Source organism: Hevea brasiliensis, chromosome 7, assembly GCF_030052815.1.
Source record: "Hevea brasiliensis isolate MT/VB/25A 57/8 chromosome 7, ASM3005281v1, whole genome shotgun sequence".
In the NCBI taxonomy this organism is placed as follows: Eukaryota; Viridiplantae; Streptophyta; class Magnoliopsida; order Malpighiales; family Euphorbiaceae; genus Hevea; species Hevea brasiliensis.
In genome coordinates this window covers 4,818,129-4,843,424 of record NC_079499.1, presented here as the reverse complement: position 1 = coordinate 4,843,424, position 25,296 = coordinate 4,818,129, and the positions used below count along the sequence as shown (strand labels likewise).

Genomic DNA, 25,296 nt, shown 5'->3' with positions numbered 1-25,296 from the left:
TTTCTAAATGTAATTAATTTTTCTGACATCTACAAGTGCATTTTTGGGAAAGATATAATTGAATATAGTGTAATATAACAAAATAAATTATTCTATTAAAATTTTATTTTATTTTACTATATCCCGTCAAACTTGTTTACTTCCCATCAAATTAGCCCAAAATGTGAAACTTGCAAATTCCAATGTGCATTTTTCCACCCAATATATCAGCTCATTCATTTATTTATTTTTGGTAGTTATGAAAGAAACATGTTCATTACTTATGGACAAAAATTATAGTTTAAAGCTCTCCAATGATTTGAAAAAAAAGACAAACCATTACGATTAGGGAACTCTTTTAAAGCAGAAATGGTGCCAAGCGGGAGTCTGAGCGGTGTGGAAGACCAGTTCGAGCTCCCAAGGCTCTGCAGCTAGCAGCTGCCTGCAATCAGATCCACAACAAAAAGAGGTCATAAATAACTTGTTAAATCCACTATAGAAAGGGTGGGGTAGCGGAAGGTATTGCTTTTGAGGAGCTTTATCTGCCTCTACGTGGAAATATGCTTACCACTTGAGCAGCAAACGGCAACATTTTCTCTGGTGGCATTTTGGCACAGATAGCTAGAAGAAAAACAATTAAGAATTATTAGTTCCAAATTCTAAATTGAAAGAAAATGTTAATAAAGACGCACACACTTATGAAAGGACATATGGGCGCACAGAGACATAGACACCAGCCCTTTATAAATACACATACACCTTTGTTCACAGTTTCACATGCAATGATGAAACATACCATAAAGAACTGCTCCAATAAAGGCATCTCCAGCACCGGTTGTATCAACAAGTTCTGGTGGAGGAATCTTCTCCACTGTTCCCACGAACAACCTCCCATTAACTGTTCCTATCCCATTTGCTCTTAGCTTTGTCAATGACTGGACATTGAAGATGAAAAACTACATTATTTCTAATCAAATGCAAACGCTATTCACTACTATACTGAAGAGCTGACATGAGAAAAATAAGCAAGTTCATGACGAAAGTATCATCATTTCTTTGGCTGGTTGCATAAGCGAATTGCTTTGCTTCTAAGCCAGGAAAACACTATTATTCAATCGCTTTCAGTGAACAAAGACGCAGACAATACAATATTGCAGTTCAGCACCCATTTCAGGTTGTCCAAACAGACCAATATTAAACTGTAGTCAATTACACTCAAGTAAAACATCTGTAAGCACAAATACGTGAAATTGGACAGCAGATAGCTTCAAAATAGTCAAATCAAAAATTTCAAAACTCAAAAAAAAAATAGTGTTATTCTCAATGATACTTGATAAAGAAATATCCCATTGCTGGAGAAGGACCATTCATCTAATCATATGCTTTTATTGACACACAGCATATATGTGATTGTTTTCCTCCAGTTTGACTTCACCACAGAAATCATTTTATCAATAAAATGGTTGTTGTGTGAGGTTGTGTCCCATGACAGAATGAGCCTTAATAATGCCCCTAAATTAGCTAAACCTGACCTATACTAGATAGTTCACAATCCAAGACCATTTACTGCACTGCCACGGAGGATCAATGTGTAGGAAGAGTCTTGCCTTGCTACAGACGTTACAAACAGATGTGATGTCAATCATAGGCTTCCTTTTTTACTTATGATGCCAAAACTTCAAGAGAAAAACATGAATTCTGATTGTTGCCAGACTAAAAACAAGGAAACAATAAAATCATTTTTGGGTTTGTTAGAAAAGTAACTTACCGATGAGAAACATTTTGGGATGGCAATTGCATCATCCTTTCTCTTCTTCAGTGTCTCTAACAAACTATCAACATCTGTTTCCTCTGATACAGGAGCTTCTACCCGAAAAAAGGAAAATAACATGAATTTTATGATCCTCCTCCTCAGCATTTAGTGAATTATAGACTCACCATTAGTACTTCTCTCAAGCATTATGCATCCATCTTCACCCAAGGTCACAATCACGAATTTAATGTTTGGCAACCTCAAAAGCATAGAAACAAGTGCACTTGGAATAGATGGTGCCTCAGTCCACGCCTGCCAGATCAGCAAATTAGTGCGTTCAGTAAAGACTACCTGAGAAGCTAAATTTCTACAGCAGCAAGCAAATGCATATTGTAGTAGACAGGTTTAAACTTTAGCTTCACAAATCCCATTAAAACTCAAAGTTTGAAAGACGAAAAGGAGTGAGTGGTCAAAAGTGAAACAGACATCAAACAACCCCGTTAAATGGTCCAAGTAACTAGCTTTGGTACCCCACCCCCTCTATCTTCTCTTCCCTCAACGACAATTAAATTAAAGGAATTCACAGGTGAAACACAAAAATAAGAACAGAAATACTTGGCTAGTGAGCAAACAGTGTAAATTTATTGTCAAGTGCAAAAGAAATCATGGATCTACAAATTACCCGTGACATGCACATCATAAGCCCCTCCCCAAAGAGAAAGCAGGAGAGATGCTAATGACATGGTAGGTTTTTTTTTTATTTTTATCTTTTATTATTTTGGCTTGAGAGAGGGAGGAAATCAGAGGTTTGAGCCTCTGATTGCATATTTCAAATAATACATTGCAAAGAGAGTCCAGTATGGATGTTAGTTCATCAAATAATAATAATAAACTTGCCTGTGGAAATTTTGCAGAGCATACAACATAGCTAGCCAATTTCAGAAGATCATCCAAACCTTCCCTTTTCCTTTCTGCATCAATTAAAATAGGTATATTTTGGCGATACGCCTGCAATGGAAGAATCAAATGAATTGTAGATACCTCCCATTCCCAATAGTTGATACTTAAAATTATGTTTCTCTCCCAAATGAAAAACCAAGAGTGGCAAGCCAATAGTTGATGCTAAAAATTATGCTTCTCCCCAAAATGAAAACCAACAGTCACACAACAGAGGAGGAATATAAGCAAGAATGGAAAATTATCCATTTGTAAATTGCAACAGTATTGTGACTTAACACAACTATGATGCCAAGCCTAACAATCCTACAATTAGAGAATGACTGTAAATTTTAGGCTTATGCATGATTGTTTTTCCAATTAAAAGGGCCTAGGACCCACATGTTGGAATGTCAAACTCAAAAATAACTAAAGATACACATGTTAAGAAAATGAAATTGCTAAATGTAATACAGTTTCTAAGATCTAAGGAACAATAGGCAGACGGCAGATATTGCTCCCCTGTGCAAAAATTGAAAATGCAAAGATAACATGCATCCACATGATGTCAAATACGAGGCACTAACACTAATTAAATAAGAGGAATTGCATCCATAATAATCAAAGATAATAATCAAACTCCTAACGAAACATAGCTGAATAGATAACATATAGCCATATGAATGAATAGAAAGTACAGCACTGGACCAAAAAAAAGATAACTGTTACCTCTTGTGCAACAACTAAAGCAATTTCAGGCAATCTTCCATCAGAATAGACAATTCTTACTCCATCCAATGCAGATAATAGGCTTGATTGGGACAGATCATCCAGTATCATGGGAGGATATCCTGGAGTATGAATACAAGTACGAGTTTTCCTGAAGATATCACACACAATAATCATTACTAGCGAACCAACTTCCAAAGTTATCTTTTAAACCATTCATTCAAAAGTCAAGCATACCTTCCTATATGATTCATAAATTGATTAAATCCTAATGCATTATCAATGTCAAAATACAGACAAGGGGACCACTCTTTTCAGCCAGCCAACATTCTTAATGCCTGCTCTGGAACGGTAACACTGGGACATGCAACAAAACAAGAGTCCAACTCTCAGTGCATCACTGAAACTCTAACGGGATGAGCAGCCAAAAAAAGTTGGCAGCAAGCAAAAATTAAGTGTCATACAGCAACCAAACGCACCTCTGAACTCGAGACCAATTTATCATAAATGAAATTGAGCTCAGTCACTAGGGAAACATCATAGGAATCTAAAGTATTAACAAGATAACGTCTTCTGTGTAACCACCCCCAATTTCACTCCCTCAATATGATTCTGTTGATTATGAAAATCCGGGATACTAATGCAATCTAACCTTCCAGAATTTTCACCATTCATTTTAGATAGGAAAGCAATATTTTCTGTCCTAAGCTGTAAAATAACAGGGTTTAGATCCTCATCTAATTGCTGAAATCAATATACAGAAGACTTCAACCTTTTAACCACAAATGAAACTAAATATCCAACAATTACTTTTCCTCCTTTCCTTTTCTCCGAAGGACTGTCAAATGGACAAGTAACTTACTTAAGTGCAAACCTTAGACATGATAATTACGTAAAACTTTCTGGATTTTTACCCAATACATTTATACAAATTAACGACATCAAGAAAAAATAGGCACCACTAGCATAGAGAGTGAGACAGAGCAAATTATTCAAGTAAGGGCCCTTACGTTTGGTTGTCAACAATGACATAGGTAAACGGCGAATTACCATCCTTGGAAACCTAGAAACAAAAAAGCATGAGTCAACAAAAAAAATTGAAGAAATTAGCCTGTCATTTCCAGTAGAGATTGAATATTAAAAAAAAGTTCTACGGGAAGTTTAATAGAACGCAAATTTGCAAGTTTTATATCTCAAAAGAGAAAAAGGAAAAGAAGCCGGATCCTGCAAATATTACATTCTTGGCAATCCATAAGATAACGCAATGGTTCAATAAAACAGAGGAAGAGATGCCAAGAAAAAAAAAAATTTGGGGAGTGTGCCTTTGGTCATGAATGGAGCAAAAACTAATTAAATTGTCCCATCCATTCCCACCCACAATGGAAGACAATCTCATTTCACAAATTTCAATACAACAGCCTAAGAAAAACAAAATGATTGTAGAGGAAACAAAAATTAAAAATAGAACTGTTTGAAAAAAAGAACTCCCTCCTCCCACAATAGCCACAAAGATAGGCTTACTTCTATTTTCACATATATTAAGAAAATATAATAAATTTTATTTAATATTTTTCTAATATACCCTATACTCATGTTGCTTTATTACAAATTAAGTAACTAATATTACTAAATTATTTTTGAAATTAATAGATTTTACTTTTTCCATGCATATTAAATATGGGTATATTAGTAAGTTAACAAATAAATATTTCAAAAAGAAAAGGACAAGTTAAGTAAGCCTAATTTTTGGGACGGAAGGAAGGAGTAGCATTTTTCTTTTAATGGTACAAAGATTCTATAGAAACAGTAATGTCAACCATGACTTTTGATCTCCCGATACAGACATAACAGAATTCCTATAAAAAAAAAAACTACTACTAAAACTTTAGAGGTAACTTTTTAAAAGGTAAAGTGGCGAAAGCATGATCGCAAAAATTCAGTATTAATTTTCAAGATGAATATAATGTTTAGGCGCAGTACTTGAAGCTTACCACAATAAAGGCAGTATCCACACCGTCAGCTTCTAGTTCCTCCAAAATACTCCTGCCTTGAGAGTCATCAGCAATCTAGTCAAATTTCATAATTCATAAAATTGGTTAAAAGTCAATCAAGTTTTGAATGGATTCCTCTCTGAGTAACTTAGGAAGGAACAGAAAAAAGTCAAACCTTGGAAATTATCCTAGGATTTAAGCCCAAACGAGCGGCGCAAGTCATAGAATTCCCAGCATTTCCACCTCCTTGAACCTGAGCAACACAGTCACATTTACCATATATTCACACGAATGCTTCTTCCGATCAAATCACAGCAAAAGGAAATAAAATACCTTTAAGCTTGTACTTCTGATCTTATCATCAGGCTTAGGATAAGCAGCGACAGCGGCCAAGAAATCCACTGATATTCCTCCACATCCTAGCTACTCGCATTAGCAATCACACAAACAATTTAGTACTAAAAATTCAATAAATAGCAATACTACTTGAAAGAAAACTCAAAATACTGACAACGATGCGGGATTCCGGAAGAGCAGGAAGCGAATCCGACGACATTTTGAACCTAAGAAAATTATCCAAGAATCAGTTAAAAATTTTCTAATGCGGAAACGAAATAAAGCAATCAACAACAATAGAAAAAGCGTACGTTGGAAGGTGAGAGATAGAGACAGAGAGTCGGTGGACCTGGCAGTGGAACCGTTGGTTGAAGTTGTGGCTGAGAGGAGACGCGAGGAAGTGGAGGACCTTTGACGAGAGTAAGAAAGAGAGTGAAAAGAAGTCGCATTGGGGAGTGTAGAGTGGGAGAAGAGCATCTTTTTATTTTATTTTATTTTATTTTTTGGGGGGCTTTTTTTCACTGGTGCATGAAAGGGCAGCTGAGGCTGAGCTGCTGACGCGAGAGGAGATTGGGAGACGCTAGGCTGTGGTAGTTTTTTGTTTTGCATGAGACGGACGGCAAGGCGCTGAGGCGATTGATGTTGGTGCGTTTGGGATGACGAGTACTCATATCCTATTCCGGAATTTGTTTATTATTGCCAAATTTACATCAATTCCATATTAATATTGAACATGGAGAATCATGAACACGTTTTCTAATATTTTTAAAAGATATCTAATGGGAGTTTTTTTTTCTTTCTTTTTAAGTGTGTACTTAATATTAAAATATTTTATAATAAAATTAAACAATTGATAACTTCTACTTATTTTAAAGATATTTACTATTTAATTTTTATATTTTAATAAAATTAATTATTTAATATTTATATTTTAAAAAAATATATTATTTAATTTTCATTAAATTATTTAATTTTTTTATTAAAATTTTTATTATTTATATGATTTAAATTATTATTTGATCTATCTATTTTAAGAAAATTAATTAATTAATTTTTTATATTTTAAAAAATATTATTATTTAATTCTTCTATTTTAATAAAATAAATTAGTTAGTTCATTTATTTTGAAAAATATATTTTTGAATAAAATTAGAAATTTTTTTATGTATAGATTAAATATAAATTTTCATTTTTTAAAAAATTTTAATTCTTTAAATATTATTTTTATATTTTATCTACTGAAAAATATTTTTCTTAATGATTTTTATATGTAAGAAAAGTAATTAATTTTTTAGTGTAAACAACTTGTATCCTTTTTATTAACGGATGAAAATAAAGAGAGAATAAAGAGGAGAATGGTGTGGGTGAAGAGAATAAGAAATACAGAGATAGAAAAATAAATAAGGATAAAAAATAAATAGAGTGAGTTGATTTAAATAATTTAGATATAAAAAATAATTATAGGATTAAATAATTATTAGAGTCATATTACAAAGATTAACTAATATATTTTCATAAATATAGAACTAAGTAATTAGTTTCATTAAAATAAAGTGACTAAATAATTATTAGACCAATACTGACTAACAAAAAAATTGACGAAATAAACTAAACAGTTTAACCGAAATAAAATATAGAGAGTAAGGCTTTGTTTGTTTTACAAAAAATATAAAAATATTTTTCGCATTTTTTGGCGTTTGGAGCGCTTAAAAAAATTAATTAACGAAAAATATTTTTCTGATCAAAATAAAAACTAAGTCATTTTATAAAAAAAATTACTTATATTTTTTAAAAGAATAAATTATTTTTCATTTTCTAAATTTTCATAATCTTATTAAAATATAAACATATTTATACATACATGAAATAAAAATATATTATTAATTTAATATTACAACTAAACAACGAAAAAATAATTTTTTAAAAAATATTTTCAATAAAAAATATTTTTCATATTAAATTATATTTTATAAAATAAAAAAAGCCTAAATAATTAATTTTTATTAAAATATTGAGATCAAATAATAATTTTCCTCTAACTTTATTGATGTGATTTGCTATTATTTAGTAGGCTAATTTCTCTTCTTAAATTGGTTAGGTTACAGACTTAAAAATCACTGATTTCAATTCAAGATATAAAAGAATCAGAACTAGATTGAAATTTTTTTTTTTTGCCAGTTAGAAATGAAGATTAAATCAATCGTAGATTTAATACAATTGTGAATTTACATTTAAGAATCTCAATTTCTTTTCTTATTATTTTTCTTTTTTTTTTTAAATTAGATTGCTATTGGTTAAAAATCCTGAAAGAATAAAAATAATAGTCGAAAATACATTCTTTCCTTTTTTTATTTCACATTACCTACAACCTAATTAACCCTAAAATACCTCTCGTTCGCTCCAAATCACCAAAAAAAAAGTCACAATAATAACTTTAAATCACATCACCTATCATTTTTTAAAGGCTACATGGTTAAAAAATTTATATAATTTTTTTTAATTTAATATTTTTTAGTTAATTTAACTTCAAATTTTTATATTAATTTTAATTTTAATAATTAACTTAATTCAAAAAATTCAAATATAATATTAATCAATCATTTAAATTTTTTATATTTTAAAAATTATTTTCAAATAATTAAATAAAAATATTATTTTATTAAATCAAATATTTATTATTTTAGAAGTTATAATTAAATTTATTTTAATTATATCATTTATTAATAGTTAATGTTTACATATTTAATTTTTTTTATTTGGTAGAGGAGATAAAATAATAATAAATATGTAAACTAAAAGTTTAATATAAAGAGAAAAAATTAAGATAATAATATTAAATATATTATTTAATTATTATATTTTTTTATATAAATAAAAAAATTTGATATAATTAATGTAAATATTAAAATTATTAAATAAATTTATAAAATTAAATAGATTAACCGACAATACGTAAGATTTAAAAAATTTATCAATTAATGAGTTTAATTATTTTTAATTAAATTTATAGAAAATTTATCATTAAATTGATAATATTAAAAACTTTAATCATAAAGATTTTAATTTTTCTTTCCATTCAGTATTTTTTAAAATACAAAACAAATACCATTGCTCCTTCAAATCACAATACTTAACTAAAACCACAAATCCATTATTGATTTTTCTTTAATTTCACCCACACCTACGTTAACACAATGAGAAAAAAAAAAAAATAAAAAAAGAGGAGAAAAATCAATATGAGCCTTTAGAGTCATCACCCAAATTCATCTGACTTGCTTACTTTTCAAAAAAAAAAGGGTCCCACTAGAAAGCCAACGTAAGACCACGACCATGAAAGACTTCTCCATCCCTGACAGTACACGAGCACTGTTCATGGCCCAACAAGTGGAAGAAAAATTATTGCAAAGAAACCTACCCCTGCGGAAGCACCAGCAAAAAGTTCAACAAATGAGGTGAAGGATTTGTTTGTCGTTACTGTTAAAATTACTGAAGAGAAAATTATTTTTTTAAATATATTAATTAAAAAATATTAAAAAATAATTAAAATTTAAATTTAATTATTTTTAAATATAAAAATATTAAAATAATAAAATAATTTTTTTTAAATTACTTTTTCTAATAGTATATTTTTATTCAAAAAGGTAATTTTAAACTCTGAAACCAAAGTTTCATCAACAAATAGAATTGATTCCGGCTCAATAAATGGAGCCAAAAATCAAACAGCAAAGTTTGACACGGCAGCAGACCTTAAGAAACAATTAAACAACAGATATACAAAACAACAAGTGTTCAGCTTACATCTCCAACTTCGTGTATTAATTAATGAATCAAGATTTACAAAATCAGAAGCAAAGGTCTCTCCAAACATGTAAAGCAACATGAAATCCCAAACTCCTAAACTACATCAATCAAGACCGCTTAGAAATGCCCGGCCCAGGGGAACTGTACACTTTGAAACCACTTTCAAAAGTTACCTCATACCCAATATCCATCATTCCATTTCTGCCTTGAAAGGAGCCCGCCATGCTCACTCATGCTCCCTCTTAATCTATAAAAAGCTGGTTTACTTCGTACAGTTCTCAAGGGACCTGATCTGTTCCCATGCCTAATAGCTAAAGACAACCGATCCCCAACCAAACTTGAAGCTGAAAACGGTCTGTTTTCCGTCTCTTCAAGTGGACCTGAACTGTATTCCATTGTGATGAAAGAAGAGGCTTGTCCATAAGTTATTCGAGGGGAGATCCCAGCAGCATTCCACCAACTACTATCGGAAGGAGCAAGATCACCCTTAATGTCAGAATCCAGAGTAGAAGACTCCTTTTGACTACAGTTGTCTCCACAAGTCTCATCCATGTCATTGTATATTAGCTTTAGAGCCTGAACTACTTCACCCATAAAGGGTCTGTTAGTCACCTCTGGATGAACACACATTGAAGCAATGGCTGCCACCTTAGCCATGTCGTCAAAGTCATAAGTTCCTGCCAACGAAGGATCCACCAACTGCTCCAATCCTTCTCTACTGGTAAGCAATGGACGTGCCCAAGTCACTAAATTTTCCTCTCCAGGAGGTTGGGACATGTCCACAGGTTTTCTTCCAGATAGAAGCTCAAGCAACACAACCCCATAACTGTAAACATCACTCTTGACAAGCAGATGTCCTGTCATTGCATATTCAGGAGCAACATACCTGCAAAATGAAAATTTCAGACAGAAAGAATTGTAGGTAAATTTTGTACATTAGTGATTTTGAATTTTAAAAAAGCATTTTTTGTTGTTGTGAAGATCATATGACTTTTCAAATATAATTAAAAAAAAAAATCAAACGCTGGTAGTAAAATTCTTGGGAAAACTCAGGAACAATAATAATGTATAAATTGAAACCGCCAGAAGAACATTTTGGTGATATATCAGGCCTTCTAAAGAAAGAAATATAATGTAATAAGACTAGTATAATTACCCAAAAGTCCCCATGACCCTAGTAGAAATATGATGACTTCCTTCAGTTGCTTCCCTTGCCAGGCCAAAATCAGAGACCTTGGGAGTGAAGTCATCTTCTAGTAAAACATTGCTAGCCTTGAAATCTCGATGAATTACACGAGGGTTAGAATCTTCATGAAGATAGGCCAGTCCTCTAGCTGCTCCAAGGGCAATTTTTAACCGTGCATCCCAGTCAAGAGGTCCACTTCTCTTGTCAAAACCTGAAACACAAATAAACGGGCATCACACAAGATTTAAGTTTACAATAAGCTTATTAGTATGGAAATTATAATATATACAGGGGGCTTCTGGTCAATTTTGATGAAAAGGTAGCAGCATTTACCCTAATATTACACAATATAAATATCAAAGTTCTCAAGGAAACATACCATGCAAGTGAGATTCAACACTGCCATTGGGAACAAGTTCATAGACCAAGCAACGAGTGCGTCCTTCTATGCATATACCAATCAATTTCACAAGATTGCGGTGATGCAATCTACTTAACATCTCAACTTCTGCAATAAATTCACGGTCTCCATTCTGATTATCCCGTGTAAGTAGTTTAACTGCAACCTCACTTCCATCTTCCATAATCCCACAGTAAACACGCCCAAATCCCCCTTCACCCAAAATCCTCTTCGAACTGAACTTCTCAGTTGCTTTCTCAAGCTCAGTGTATGGAAATGTTTTAACAGAAAGCATACAAGTAGCCATGGTTGACATAAGGGACATTGACGTTGAGCTTGCAATACTACTCGACAAGAAAGACCCAATGCCTGCATTACATGTGAAGATCCAAAATAAAACAAACTTGGCGTTTGATTTGTTTCAATTGGTAACACACTTATTTAGAGAACATCATCAATTGAATGGCATACTGCTCCAGATATCACACAAACTAAACCTAACAAAGCACAACTGCTAGAATAGTGTGTTCCATTCCCAGAAGGGTCGTCCATGAAATAAAAGATTAAGGTACCACATGTTTTGTAAACTTTACCAATTGCTTTCTTCGTTAGAGGCTACAAAAGAAACTATCAATGAGAAAACACTAAGAAACGGAAGCAATCTAATAATAATAATAATAATAATAATTATTATTATTATTATTATTATTATTATTATTATTATTATTATTATTATTATGTTAATAGCATTGACCTTATAGGTGTTAAGGTAACCATCCAACAGTATTTCACCATTCAAGTTCATACTAGTGATGATAAAAGAAAATGTTCTCAAAAATTTTCTATTGCAGATGATGGAGGCCGACCAAATTAGTGGGAAGTACTTATTGACATAAAAAGGCTGACATGAGGAGCATAAACATTGCATGGCAATTGCCTGTAGCAAGATCTACACATAAAATACAATGATTATAAATGGACATACCTGATCTTTTGTTTATGGATGATGCAAATGTAGGACCAACTGCACTTGATGGTCTTCCAAACTTTCTCCATCTTATAAAAATGAAGACAGCCCCAATGATAACTAGTAAGACCACAAATGCTGATAAAGCAATTATTGCAATAGTTCTAAGATTCATCTTCTGGCTCTTGCTCAGAAAATTTGCAGTGATGGGAAGATCTCCAGCACTTCCACTAGGACCACTCCCCATGTAATCTGGGTATGGCGGTGAAGAAGGAATCCCTGGTGCATACTCTTACGTCATAACCATTACACAGTAATACAAAGGCAAAGCAGTACAGACTTCAAGGATGAATGAGGTTATTACCTGGATAACTAATTGATATCACTTCATAATCACCGAAAAGGTTCTTATTTAGAGGTACCTTCTTATGCCAAAATCTCTCATATGTTAGTATTGCAGTGGTATTATCAAACTTATCTCCCAGTGGGACCAAGTTAATATCAACTACAGTTTTTCCCTGATTGTCACTATCAGCACTGGCACCCATTATTTTCACTTGACTTTGTTCCAAATATGTGCCCTCCGCAACCTCAATCTCTAGCTCATTCATTACAGGAAAAATAGCATAGGGAGCCACATCTAAAAGAAGTCTAACTTTCATAGGAAAAACACAACCACAAGGTGAGCCAAAGGGAGTTGCCGTAAGTGGCTCAATGCAAACTTGATCACAACCTGCCAAGGATTCATTCATCAGCATCGTAATGTTAAAAGTATCTGACAGGGATATAGAACTAAGATTAATGTCCAAATTTTACTTTGGTCCCCAGTAGGAGAGGGAGCAACCACAGCAGGTTTCACACGATGAAGATGATGATGATGATGATGACCATGATGTCTTGGTAATGGAGCGCTGTTAGGACCAGAAGCAGATGCTGCAACAGAAGAGAAAATATTAGCAAATGCTGGCAACGATGGTATGGCTAAATGCCACAATTGTGATTATGAGTAATACCCTGATAAGCTGGAGGAAGTGCAGGTGCAACAGAAGGCTTAACCATGTGCATCTGAGGTGGCTGTGACCGAGCAAATGGCACACTCATTGAATCCAACCTTGCTGTGAGCAATAGAGTAACCTCATATGTTTTATAAGATATCCATTAACAACAATTATTCCTATAAAATGAAATAAAAATAAGCCTAGAAATGATAATTCCTATTTTACAAATGATGCATTTGCCATAGAAATTTTCTGTTAACATAAAACGGCAGGCGGACCTAACAATAGAGAAGGGGATTTGCAAAACATGCATTGCTCGACTTGAGAAGATTCCAATTAAGCCACAAGAAAGAGAGAGATTTACCAATAAGTGCCTCAAATCAGGTGGATCAAAAAAAGGAAAAGGTGAGGAGATTTAAAACTCTCAGTTGACCACAGATTGATAAGGAATGCCTGTTTATTGTTCAATACAACTCAACTCAACTAAGCATGTTTATTGTTCAATAATGTTCAAAATTTTTAGCCAACTGATAACTGTGGAGAATTAAAACTTCCTCTCTTAAGAAAGATGATGGAAGACACTCATATACTCAAAAACTCATGATTCATTATTTTATCATAAATCGGATTTATAAAGCTGACTAAAACAGTAAAACTCCTATTTAACCCTCTCATTTTCTTTGATCTAATAATCAAGAGTATGCCTCACCCAAATCATTTGTTTAATCTTCCTTTATCCCTACAAATTCATATTATACTTCTCCCAAGAGTGCCAATCAGATTCAGATGTTATTTTACATGTTATGCATAAAATACTTAGTAAATGATTTTCAGCATGCACATTATAGCCTGCAGTTAAAGGCCAAACAAGTGATTTGAATTTGCAATGCCAAACAGATAATGAGACAATTACGCAGACTGTGCCTATATAAAGCCATGCAGAGATACCATAGTTCTATAGCTCATGAGAAGTAGTTTGTGTGAAGGAATGCAGCATCAATGACACACTACCGTGCTGAATGAAAAAAGGGAGCGTGATTGTAAAAAGTATGCCCATATGATACAATAATGCAGATTATGGAAAGATTTCCAAGAGCTCGTGTCATCTAATGGCCTTCCAGGTTTTAAACCATTTTATTTTTACCAGAGAATCATTAGGGGTAAGACCTAAATCATCCACAAAAGATGTTCCATTCTCATAAGCAAGATAAACCATCTAGCAGCACTTGTTTGTAAAACTGTGGGAGCCCCTCTTCCTTACCAGCAAGGTTTGGACTTATTATGTTTTGCCCAGTAAGTGATATGACTTGCCATAATTAGGAAAAAAAAAAAAAAGGTGTTCAAACTCTCTCTTTGACATGAAATTTCTCATCACCTTCCAAACATAACCATAACCGTATCCCTATTAAATTTCTTGCAGACAACAATTTGTAATCATTTATACAAAAACAACAATAACTAAGCCTTAATCCCAAAATTGTTGGAGTCGACTATATATATCCCTTTCGCTATTCAGCTCCGTTTGAAACTAATTTCACGTCAATATCAAAAATTGTAAATTTTTTGAAAATACTTACCTCGACGTCATTCCACAACTAATTTGTAATATTCTATAAATCTGAAGTTTGAGAGAGAGAGAGAGAGAGAGAAAAATGAAAAGAAACAAAAAAACTTGGGATGGAAGAGCACATGGAGACATTCTTTGTCCAAGCCTGCATGCATGCAACAATTCCAAGAATCGCAACCATAACCCAACCTTTATGGCATTTCTTAACCAGCATTCTAATCTCTACCCAGAATGGCTGTTGCGTAACTGTATGCTACAGCATTTAATAACCAAAATCTCTTTGGAAACAAAAGAGTAAGCTCATATGGGTTTAAAATTAACACCATCTCCTAGCCTAAGCTCTTTGCATCAAAGTTAAACCAAAGGAATCACCAGAAGAAAAGCATTAAATAAAATATTTTCGTTTCATGTATATATAATTTATAATATTTGCAACCTTACCATGTTCCACCAAAATTTCCTTTGTAGATAATTGCCAATTTGGCTGAGAAGAAGGAGACAAGCGTATATGCAGTAATGGATGCCCTGAAAAATGTGAAATAAAATGTCAGTTTTTCCTCAATGAAGAAAATTATAGGAACTTTGCAATGAAAAATTCTAGACATTTTACATGAAAAATGATACAGGTAATGATAATGTAACACATCATAGCCAGTTAGCCATATCTGGTCATGCATTGATTTGCATACAACGAATGCATAATAGGAAACTTCAAAAATTGAATAGAGGAAACAGCCATTTCATTTGTACTTAGGGGGTGTTTGGTTCACCTGTTAGGTGCAACTGATAGCTGATAGACACTCAAACAGGTAAACTGGAGTGTTTGGTGAGTTAAAAAAAAAAAGCTGTAGCTGATGATAGCTGATATGGTAACCACCAGCTGCAGTTTATATCAGCTCTATTTTTAGAGCTATTTCTCATCGGCTGATAGCTGATTTGATTTTATTTTTTATTTTGACCATATTATCCTTTTTTATTTAACTCAAAAATTAATATTATTAATACTTTTATATTTTTTATTTATAATTTTAACATTTTAATTTTAATTAACGCATTTCAACATTGTTAAAATATTTTTTATTAATAACATAAAATATAAAATATTTATTTATATATAAAAACTTAGAATTAATTATAAGTTTTTTCTTTGTCAACAATAATAATTACTTTATTATTTTATCTATATTTTTAAAGTTATTTAATTATTTTTTAAAAAAATTTAATTATTTTCTTATTTCAATAATAAAATAAATGATATAATATAATATATTAATAATTTTATATTTATTTTAATAATATAATAAATGATATAATATATTATTTAATAATTGTATATTTAATTTAATAATAAAATAATATAATATAATATAATAAATTTATAATTTTATATTTATTCCAATAATAAAATAAATTATATAATATATACCCTTATCAGTCATTTCATATATAAACAGTAACAGTTAAATATAATTTTATCAAACACTTAACATAAATCAATTATCGTTAGCTACCAGCTACCAGCTAATAGTTATCGCTGTATTCAACGGTTAAAACAAGCCCTTAATACCTACAAAAGTAAAACAACTTTTTTCCCATTCGGAGCAAAAGTTCTCAAGCAGCTGACATGTTCTCTCCATCAAGCAACGACTCATCACAGTACATTCCTTTACATTCAAGGTGCATAAATTTTAAGATTAAACAAAAATAGTTGTAGTTGTGGTTATAACTTATAACGGAACTCATTACAACTACCAAATTATCCTGCAAAATCAGAATAGATAACAGAAGTTGTTAGGCCAAATTAAACAAATGATGTCAGTGCTCAATGGTAGGAGTAATACAATTATTAACTTAAAATAGAAAGATGAGCGTACTGCCTACCTTACCTAGTCCCAATCTTAAGCCATCAATTTGTTAGTTTACTTCGTTTAGGAGCAATTAACATTACCCATTATGTCTTTTCCTACTAGTTTAATATTATGTTCCATCTCTGAATGTATAATCCCCCAGGACATCCACAACTCAGTTGACCAGCACAAAATGGAGGTAAACAAGCAATCAAGGATTTAAGTAGGCATTTCATGGGCATTTATCGAAATTGAAAATAGCTGAATGACAAAAACAAAATTTCGCAACTAACTCTTTGTGTAATAATTCCAATCCTTGCTCTACATGCGCGAAATAAATAAATGCATTGGCAAAAGACACAATAAGCTAAACAACCTAAGATTAACCTCTTAAAAGCTTCAAATCACTTATTTACTATAAATGCAGGAAATTAAAACAATACCTAAACAAGTAAAAAACAAAGCAAGCAAGCAAAGGAGCCGCAGCGGCGGCGGCGGCGGCGGCGGCGGCGTAGAGGATGACATCATTTCTCAAGCCAAACAAGAATCCACAAAGACCATTGTCAAAAACCAAGACGACCTTGAAGCTGAACAGCAGACTGATCAGGGACGCACTGGAATTTACTAGGGTTCCGGCGAGCCTCTCCATGGCATTGTGGAGTCACATTGAGAGATTGCATTGCTAACAGTAAACAGCTAAAGAAATGTAGTAAACCCGTAAACCCTAGGAGAGAGAAAATGAGGACAATGCGCGTATGTGGGGTTGCAGATCCATAAAATGCGCTAAAGATCTAAAAATCTATACCCCCACACACACACAACACTGTAAAGACTGTGAATTGCAGAGAGACGCAGAAATGGGGTGCCAGAGAGACAGAGAGAGAGAGAGAGAGATGATGAAGAAACTGAAATGAGAGTTTGATTTCAGAGTCCTTCGAATTTGGCTGACACAGAGGTAGAGAGAGAGAGAGAGATGGAGGGAGAGAAGGAAGGTAGGAGGGAAGAGGAGGAGTCTTTAATGCGAGTGTTAGTGTGGTAGTGTGTTGCCATCTCAATACACGGTGCTTTTGGAAAATGATGATGGCTGTCTGCTTCACGCATGTCTGGGACGCGTGACTGCCACTCCACCATTAAACGACAATCTAGGAACCGTTTCTTATCGTCGTCATTCGGAAAACCGTTTTTTCCGCCTCGATAAAACGCCAATTTTGAAAATGACGACTTTTTTTTTTTTAATTTTAAATATATATATATATATATATATATATATATATATATATTTAACTCATATAATAACATTTTCTCAAAAAAAAAAAAAATCATGAGATTCAGCAAAATAACCGGTGGTTTTATTATACTTTAATATTTCGTTGGTTTTTTAGACTCCATCTGATGTTTTTGTGAATCTATGGATCATGAAGTCTAACAGTTTATTTAGTATTATTTTTGAATTTATTGTTGATAAAATTTAAAAAATAATTTTAAATTAAATTTTAGTTATAAATTTATTTAATTATAAACACTGTTATAGTTTTCTATAAAAAAATATTAAAGAAAATTAAGAAATAGAATTTAATATTTACATGTGTCTATTTCTCAAATGGATAGCTAAAATTTTTATTTTGTAAATTTTAACTAAAATTTACAAATTTTTACAACAAAAGCTATGTTTTTCAGATTAAAATAATGGTTTTCTAATCAAATTATTCTATGTTTTTTTAAATAAAATTGAATAATTATTTTATTCACAATGCTGAATAATTAATTATGTAATTATAAAATAAACAAATAATACATATTAAAAAATTTTAAGTAAATTTATTTTTTAAATATATTTTATAGTGATTAATCTTTTAACAAACAATATAAATTAATTTTTAAACTTTTTACATTAAAAAATTATTTTATGATGTGAAACTCATTTTAAATATAATTAAATAGTAAAAAATAATTCATAGAGACGATATCAATAATTTAAAGATTACGATTTAGTGATTATAATATTACGATTTAATTTTTATAATATAATATTAATTTTAATTATTGACAGATAAACACGTTTTCTATATATAATTCTCCTTATTTTAGTATAAAAAGAAATTTAAATTTTCTTAAAAAGAAAAATAGATAATTTTTTTTCACATAATTAGACTTTTTTTACTTTTAAAACAATAAGAAAAACATAAAAAAAATGCATTAATTCGTCACTAATAGCAAAAAATTCTAATTCAAAACTAAAAAAATTATCACATATTTCTTAATTAAAAATAAATTATTATAAAATATAATTATAAATTTATTTTACTTTTAAAAATTTTTAATATGTATTATCCATTTATTTTATATAATATGACCAATTATCATAATTTATAAAATAAAAAATAACTTTTTCTTTTTAAAAAGAAAGTTATTTCTTACTTAATTTTTTTATTAAGAGATATTTTTCATTAACTCAATCTGTATCTCAAATATTAAAAAATATAGAAAATATATTTTTTTAAATATAGGAAACCCTAAGTTTAGAGTTAATTAAGGTTTGATAGATTTTATGATTTTATTTAATTAGTTTTATATTATTACGAGTTTTATTTACTAAAAATTATTGAATAATAATAATAATAATTTTAGTCTTAGAATTATATTGAAAAATGAATATGAATAATTTTAAATAAAGTAATTTTAGTTTAATTATAAGATATTATGATAAATTTAAAATACTATTAATATTATTAAAATTATTTATGAGTTAGGATATGTATAAATATTTTTAAAATATGATTTATATTTAAACTAAAATTTTAAAATATGTTAATTAATATTTTTTATAAATAATATAAAATTATAAAAATATTTTAATCATTTCATAAGTTAGCAATTTTATCAATTTTTTTCCTTTAAAATAATTTATGAAATATTTTAAAAATTTTATAACAACGAATTAAATTAATTATGTGATATGCTAATATACATACTCATTATATGGTACTGAAAGTGGCATTGGGGTAATATAATTTTTTAATTAAATAATAAATTTAAATAAAAATACTATTAATAAAATTATAAATTTAACAAAAATTTATTAACTAAAATTAGTGATAATGAATAATTAAATTTAATGGGAAATCAATGTATAGCATTAGAATATATAAAGAAATATGTAAAACTATTTTAAAAAATTATCTAAATTTTTAGAAATATTTTCAATAAATTTATTTGATATAGAAGCTATTTTTAATTAATTAATTTAAATATTTATTTTTTAAAAATAAAATAACTATTTTTTATAAATAATTAAATATTTATAAATTTCTATTTAAATATAATTTAAGTCTAAAATAAATTAACAAAAAAAGGAAAGAGTTGGAAAATAATACAAATACTGTTAAACTTGACAGAAAATTAATTTTTGTTTAATTAATTTTAAAATTTATATAAATTTAATTTTTTTATCATACTTTATATGTAAATTTCACTTAATTAAGTTTTTTATTATAGTTTAAAATAAAATTTTTTAAAAGAAAAATAACTAAAATAATTTTATTTTTTCTTAAAGATCATTACTTTCATGTTTTCAAAAGATTTAAATCGATTTTTATAAATAAAAAAAAAAGAAAATCAGAAATTCACTTTTCCTTTTTAATTTTTTTTTATAAAAAAATAACAAAAAAATCAGAAATTTAATTTTTTGGTAACTTTTATTTTATTTTTTTAAAATTAATGAATATTCAATTGAATTTAAAAAATGTTTTAATTTTATTTTTAAGGCCATCTACTTCTAACGCCAAATTCTTGCAACTCTTATACATAATATAGATCTTATTTAAAATTAAAAAATATTAAACTTAATTTTTTAAACAATATATTCAGATAAAGAGTGGGAAGGAGAACAATGGAATGGACAAAAGTATTTATAGTGATTTGATGTTATGATAATGAATAATTAAATTTATTTAGAGAATTATTTTAATTAAAATGTAAATGTTTTAAAATTAAAAATAAATTTTAAAAAAACTTAAATTAATAGGTTGAAAATAGTTTATTCAACTTTTAATTAAATTTTTTATGTATTTTTTATGTTAAAGATTAAAGTAAAAAAATTAAAAGTAAATTAATATTGATTGTCTAATAAATTATATTAATTTTTTATATATGTAAAAATAAAAAGATTAGAGTTTTATTATATTTAATATGCTATATATATAAGAGATAATGATCACCCTCTACTAATTTACAGTATTTTTTTAATAATAGAAATATAGTAATTATTCTCATTATTATTAGATTAACTTATAATTTTTAGCTAAAAATTATTTTTTTTATTCCAAAATTTATCATGTTAAAATACTATAATTTTGGGAATTATCATATTTAATTCATTTTTATTTATTAATTAAGAAATAATTTTATATGATATAAAAAATTTAGAAAAAATTACATATAAAATAAATTAAATAACGAGTATGTATAGCAGCACATATTACAAAATATTTAACTAAAAAAATGTAATTGATGTCCTTTTATTTTTTTATTATTTTTAATAGGAAAAATAAAAAAAAATAAATCATATGATTTCACGCAATTTCATTTTATTGGAAAGAGTAAAAGGGAAGCAGTGGTGACATAACTATCAACTAGTGTAAACAAAAGTTGTGTTTCAAGGAATTTTCCACGAAGGGGAAGGTCAGTTAGGGTTGACAGCAGTTATAATAATATTTTTGAAAATTATTTTATCGAATTTAAATTTAATTAATATTTTTAAAATTAAGTTTATTTTAAAATTTATTTTAAAATTAATTATTAATATTTAAAAAATATTTGAATCAATTTAATTTTATATATTTTAATTAACAATTAAAATAAAAAATTATTTTTTTTAATAATTTATATTTTTAAATTTTAATAATTTCATAAAATATTTAAATTATATTTTATTTAAAATAAAATTATAAAATTTATAAATATTATTATAAAAAAAATATTTTTATTAGAATTATGACTTAAAATCATAATGAGATTTGAAGAGATATCTTTTTCTTAATTTGAGTGGAATAAATAGATAGAGGATTATTTTCTATAATTAGTAAAACTCTTATTTTAGTGTTATTCATAAATTAAGTAGGACTCCTAATTAGATAAGGCTTAAGAGAATTAACACTATAAATAAGATAATGATAAAAGATGTTATTTGGCTTCTGTCCATTGATTAGGATACTTGCTCATTGCAGTGGAAAAAAGTTTAGCCTAAGGTAGAATAAGGATATAAAATTCAAGATAAAAGAATTCTTGTTTATTGGTGAGAGGGCTCTTGCCCATATAGTTGAAGGCACCCTTTGTAGTGTAGTGTTGTAATAGTAAACATATTTATTTATGTCTAGAGGATATTGAAATGGACTAATTAATATATTTACTATCAGTAATTTGATATTGTATGGGTTATAATTGGGTTGATGGGTAATATAGATTTTAGCTTGTAATAATGATTTATTTATTTATTGATAGTGGAATATGGTATGTCCGTGAATGTAGCCTTACGTTGAGAATGTGAACCACATAAATATTGATGTTTTGTGTGTTTACTTTGTTTATTTATAGTTTACACGCTTCCGCAGTGCACAATAATTTTATATTTAATTCAATATTTATATAAACGAGTTCATGTAACAGATATCCAACACATAAAATTCAAATCCGTCATGAATACTATTTTTCAAACTCAAATCTATCTCAAATCCGATTATATATGATTTAATTGGGTTAAGTACCTGCGAAAACTCAATCATTTACCATCCCTAAGCTAGGTGTGCTAGCTTCAACATTAGCAAGAAATTGTGATAAATTTTTATGAAATGTCCTTAGTAGGATAATCTTTATCCAACGTTCACAGCTCAATTTGATAGATTGGTATTCCATATTCAAGATAAAAAGGCACAGCATGATACAATGGAAAAAGATTCATTGAATCTTACAAATTCAGCAGAAATTCACCTTTTTACGATGAAAATTCACGGTCATTGCTAATTTAAATTGAATTTAAGATGAATTCGGATAGTGTGAAAGTTCGGATATTATGATTTTTGTTGAAATCCAACTTATTACCATTCCTAACATGCATAATAAGATAAGATATCGAATCAAATAACTAAAAATGATGTATTTTATCTAGTGAGAAATTGAAGTTCGATTACCAATTAAAGAAATGGGAAATGTTAGAGCCAGTTGGGTTATGAAACTAGTGAATGATAAGAGATAGACAATGGGATTTAGGAATGGCAACAATTAAGGTATTTATGGGTATCTAACCTGATTTAATTTTAATAAAATAGGTTTTAATATTATAAAATTAGATTAAAGACAAGTTTAGGTTTAAGGGATAATATATATGTCGGATAGCGTTTTATGTATTGGGTATCATTTATTCAAACTCGTAAATATAAATAATTAATTAAATATATAATATATATTTTTAAAATAGTAGTTATAAATTTTTATACACACTATATTTTAAATAAATAAAATTTAAATATCTTATGTAAGTATTAAAATTTTAAAATATAATTTATTATTAAAAAATATTTTATGTAGATCATTATTTAAGATATATAAAATTAAACGAATTTAAATATTTTTTAGTAATCATAATCATATTCGAATAATTAATAAATTTTAATTAAATTTAAAATAAATTTAGGTACTGAGAATATCAATTGAATTTAGATAATTTTTATTGATATTATACTTGTGTATCTCTAAATAAGAAATGAGAAGAGAAAGTACTAACATTTGCATTCGGATTTGAAGCGCATTTAATAGATTTGACAGGATTGAGATGTTTTCTATTTAATTAAAGGAAAATAGTTAAGAGATCAATTTAATTCACATTAAATGTGAATTAATAGAGATAATAAGGTCATTTTATGTATAAAAGTTAAATTACTTTACTATAATATCCTTTAGAATATTTTTCATTGAAAAATGTAAAAGTTTAACATTTGAGTTTTAAATTGTATTATTTATTGGGGTTATAAGTTTCAATACAAATTATAAATCTCATTTTCTCTCTCTCCTATTTCTCTCTCTCCTCCTCACAATTTTTTCTTTTTTTTAATGAAGTTTATACATTAAAAAAAACACATATTCATGAAAATTAAAAAAATTTATAATAAAAATAAATTGATTTAAATTTGTCAGTTAATGTTAAAAAATAATATTATATATTACTTTATTATATTTGAACAAATGATCAATTTGAATTTAAATCGATTAAATTGGCTCGATTGATTGATGTATGTATGTTAAAAAATTATTAATTAATATTATAATTTTAAATGAATTCAATTGATTCAATTAAAAAAAATATAAATAAATTCAATTGAGTCAATTAAAAAAATCAACTCATATTATTAAATTATATATTTTTACTCAATTGACTCGATTAAGGCACAATTCACTAAAATATATAATCAATATGATATTTCACATACTCAATTGATTTAATTAGCTAATATATATATTCAATTGAATAATTTAAATAATAAATATCATAATTAACCCAAATATATTTGATCAATACAACATTATAAATAATTAATTATTTCAATTAACTTAATTAAAATCTTAATTGATTAAAATATATGATCAATATGACATGTTATGTGCTTAATTGATTTCATTAACTAAAATATATATTCAATTGAATCACTTGAATGATAATGGTTACATTTGACTCAATATATATATATATATATATATATATATGATAAATGTGATATTGTATAAAATTAATTGATTCAATTTTCTCAATTAAATACTCAGTTGACTAAAATATATAATCCATGTGACATGCCACATACTCGAAATGATTCAATTAATTCAATTAAATGATAATTGTCACAATTAACTCAAATATGTATGACCAATACGACATTACACATAATCTATTTATTTAATTAAATCAATTAAAGACTTAAATGGTTAAAATATATGATTAATGTGACATATTATATACTCAAATTAATTAAATTGATTTAAATATATATTCAATTTAATCAATTCAATGATAATTTTTTATAATTGACTCAAATATATATGATCAATGTAATATTGTATAAAATCAATTGATTTAATTAAAAACTCAATTGACTAAAATATATAATCAATGCGACATACCACATACTAAAGCTGATTTACTTAGCTCAAATATATATTCAATTAAATAAATTAAATTATAATTTTCACAATTGACTTAAATATATATGATTAGTGTGATATTGACATAATTAATTTGATTCAACTAACTCAATTAAAAACTCTAGTAACAAAAATATATGAGCAATGTGACATATCAAACTTGATTCAAATATATATATTAAATTGAATCAACTAAGTTATAATTTTCATAATTGACTCAAATACATGTGAACATAATCAATTGATTTAATTGACTCAATTAATTAAAATATATGATCAATATAACATATTAAATATTTGTATTGATTCGATTGACTCAAATATATATTCAATTATATCAGTAAAATAATAATTTTTATAATTGACTCAAATATATATGATTAAAATTGAAATATTATGTATATATTATTAAAATTCAAATAAATATATATATATATGTGTGTTTTCTTCAACATGTGTAGAGAAAATATATATAAAGAAAAAATATATATTTTTTTGCCTTTTTGTCTTAAAAATGAAAATATATTTTATTATTATTTGCTAAAAAAATATTATAGTTAGAGAATAATTAATGAAAGAGGGAAAAATAGAAGATGGAGGAAAATTTTGCCTCTAAAAA

General features: G+C 28.1%; 2 protein-coding genes across 5 annotated transcripts; both read right to left on the bottom strand.

Annotated features, from left to right (window-relative positions):
- Positions 1-185: 185 nt before the first annotated feature.
- Positions 186-6,290, bottom strand: LOC110647043 (uncharacterized). Of its 3 annotated transcripts, none has more exons than XM_021800696.2 (13): positions 6,074-6,290; positions 5,900-5,951; positions 5,722-5,811; positions 5,564-5,641; positions 5,389-5,463; positions 4,408-4,460; positions 3,398-3,548; positions 2,630-2,740; positions 1,918-2,044; positions 1,748-1,845; positions 776-914; positions 548-600; positions 186-421 (listed from the first exon to the last, which is right to left on the bottom strand). In XM_021800696.2, the coding sequence occupies exons 1-13, from the start codon at positions 6,199-6,201 to the stop codon at positions 338-340; spliced, it is 1,239 nt and encodes a 412-aa protein (XP_021656388.2). In that variant the 5' UTR covers positions 6,202-6,290; the 3' UTR covers positions 186-337. The 3 variants fall into 3 exon arrangements, with proteins under 3 accessions (XP_021656388.2, XP_021656390.2, XP_021656391.2); XM_021800698.2 differs by having other exon boundaries at positions 1,748-1,842; XM_021800699.2 differs by having other exon boundaries at positions 6,036-6,209.
- Positions 6,291-9,471: 3,181 nt separating this feature from the next.
- On the bottom strand, positions 9,472-17,523 carry LOC110647041 (receptor-like serine/threonine-protein kinase ALE2). Of its 2 annotated transcripts, XM_058149837.1 has the most exons (9): positions 16,934-17,523; positions 15,085-15,168; positions 13,092-13,193; positions 12,895-13,011; positions 12,443-12,811; positions 12,097-12,357; positions 11,091-11,480; positions 10,682-10,922; positions 9,472-10,411 (listed from the first exon to the last, which is right to left on the bottom strand). In XM_058149837.1, the coding sequence occupies exons 1-9, from the start codon at positions 17,016-17,018 to the stop codon at positions 9,700-9,702; spliced, it is 2,361 nt and encodes a 786-aa protein (XP_058005820.1). In that variant the 5' UTR covers positions 17,019-17,523; the 3' UTR covers positions 9,472-9,699. The 2 variants fall into 2 exon arrangements, with proteins under 2 accessions (XP_058005820.1, XP_058005821.1); XM_058149838.1 differs by lacking the exon at positions 15,085-15,168 and having other exon boundaries at positions 17,071-17,523.
- Positions 17,524-25,296: the final 7,773 nt, after the last annotated feature.

Bases quoted from the DNA above. Each gene is read 5' to 3' on its own strand.
- LOC110647043 (XM_021800696.2), bottom strand. From the start codon at position 6,201: ATGCTCTTCTCCCACTCTACACTCCCCAATGCGACTTCTTTTCACTCT. The intron at 5,952-6,073 runs GTCCACCGACTC...TAATTTTCTTAG, and splicing joins ACCAACGGTTCCACTGCCAG to GTTCAAAATGTCGTCGGATT. The intron at 601-775 runs GTATGTTTCATC...TTTTTCTTCTAG, and splicing joins TATTGGAGCAGTTCTTTATG to CTATCTGTGCCAAAATGCCA.
- LOC110647041 (XM_058149837.1), bottom strand. From the start codon at position 17,018: ATGATGTCATCCTCTACGCCGCCGCCGCCGCCGCCGCCGCCGCTGCGG. The intron at 10,923-11,090 runs GTATGTTTCCTT...TTTGTGTTTCAG, and splicing joins TGTTGAATCTCACTTGCATG to GTTTTGACAAGAGAAGTGGA. The intron at 10,412-10,681 runs GTAATTATACTA...TTCATTTTGCAG, and splicing joins AGGGTCATGGGGACTTTTGG to GTATGTTGCTCCTGAATATG.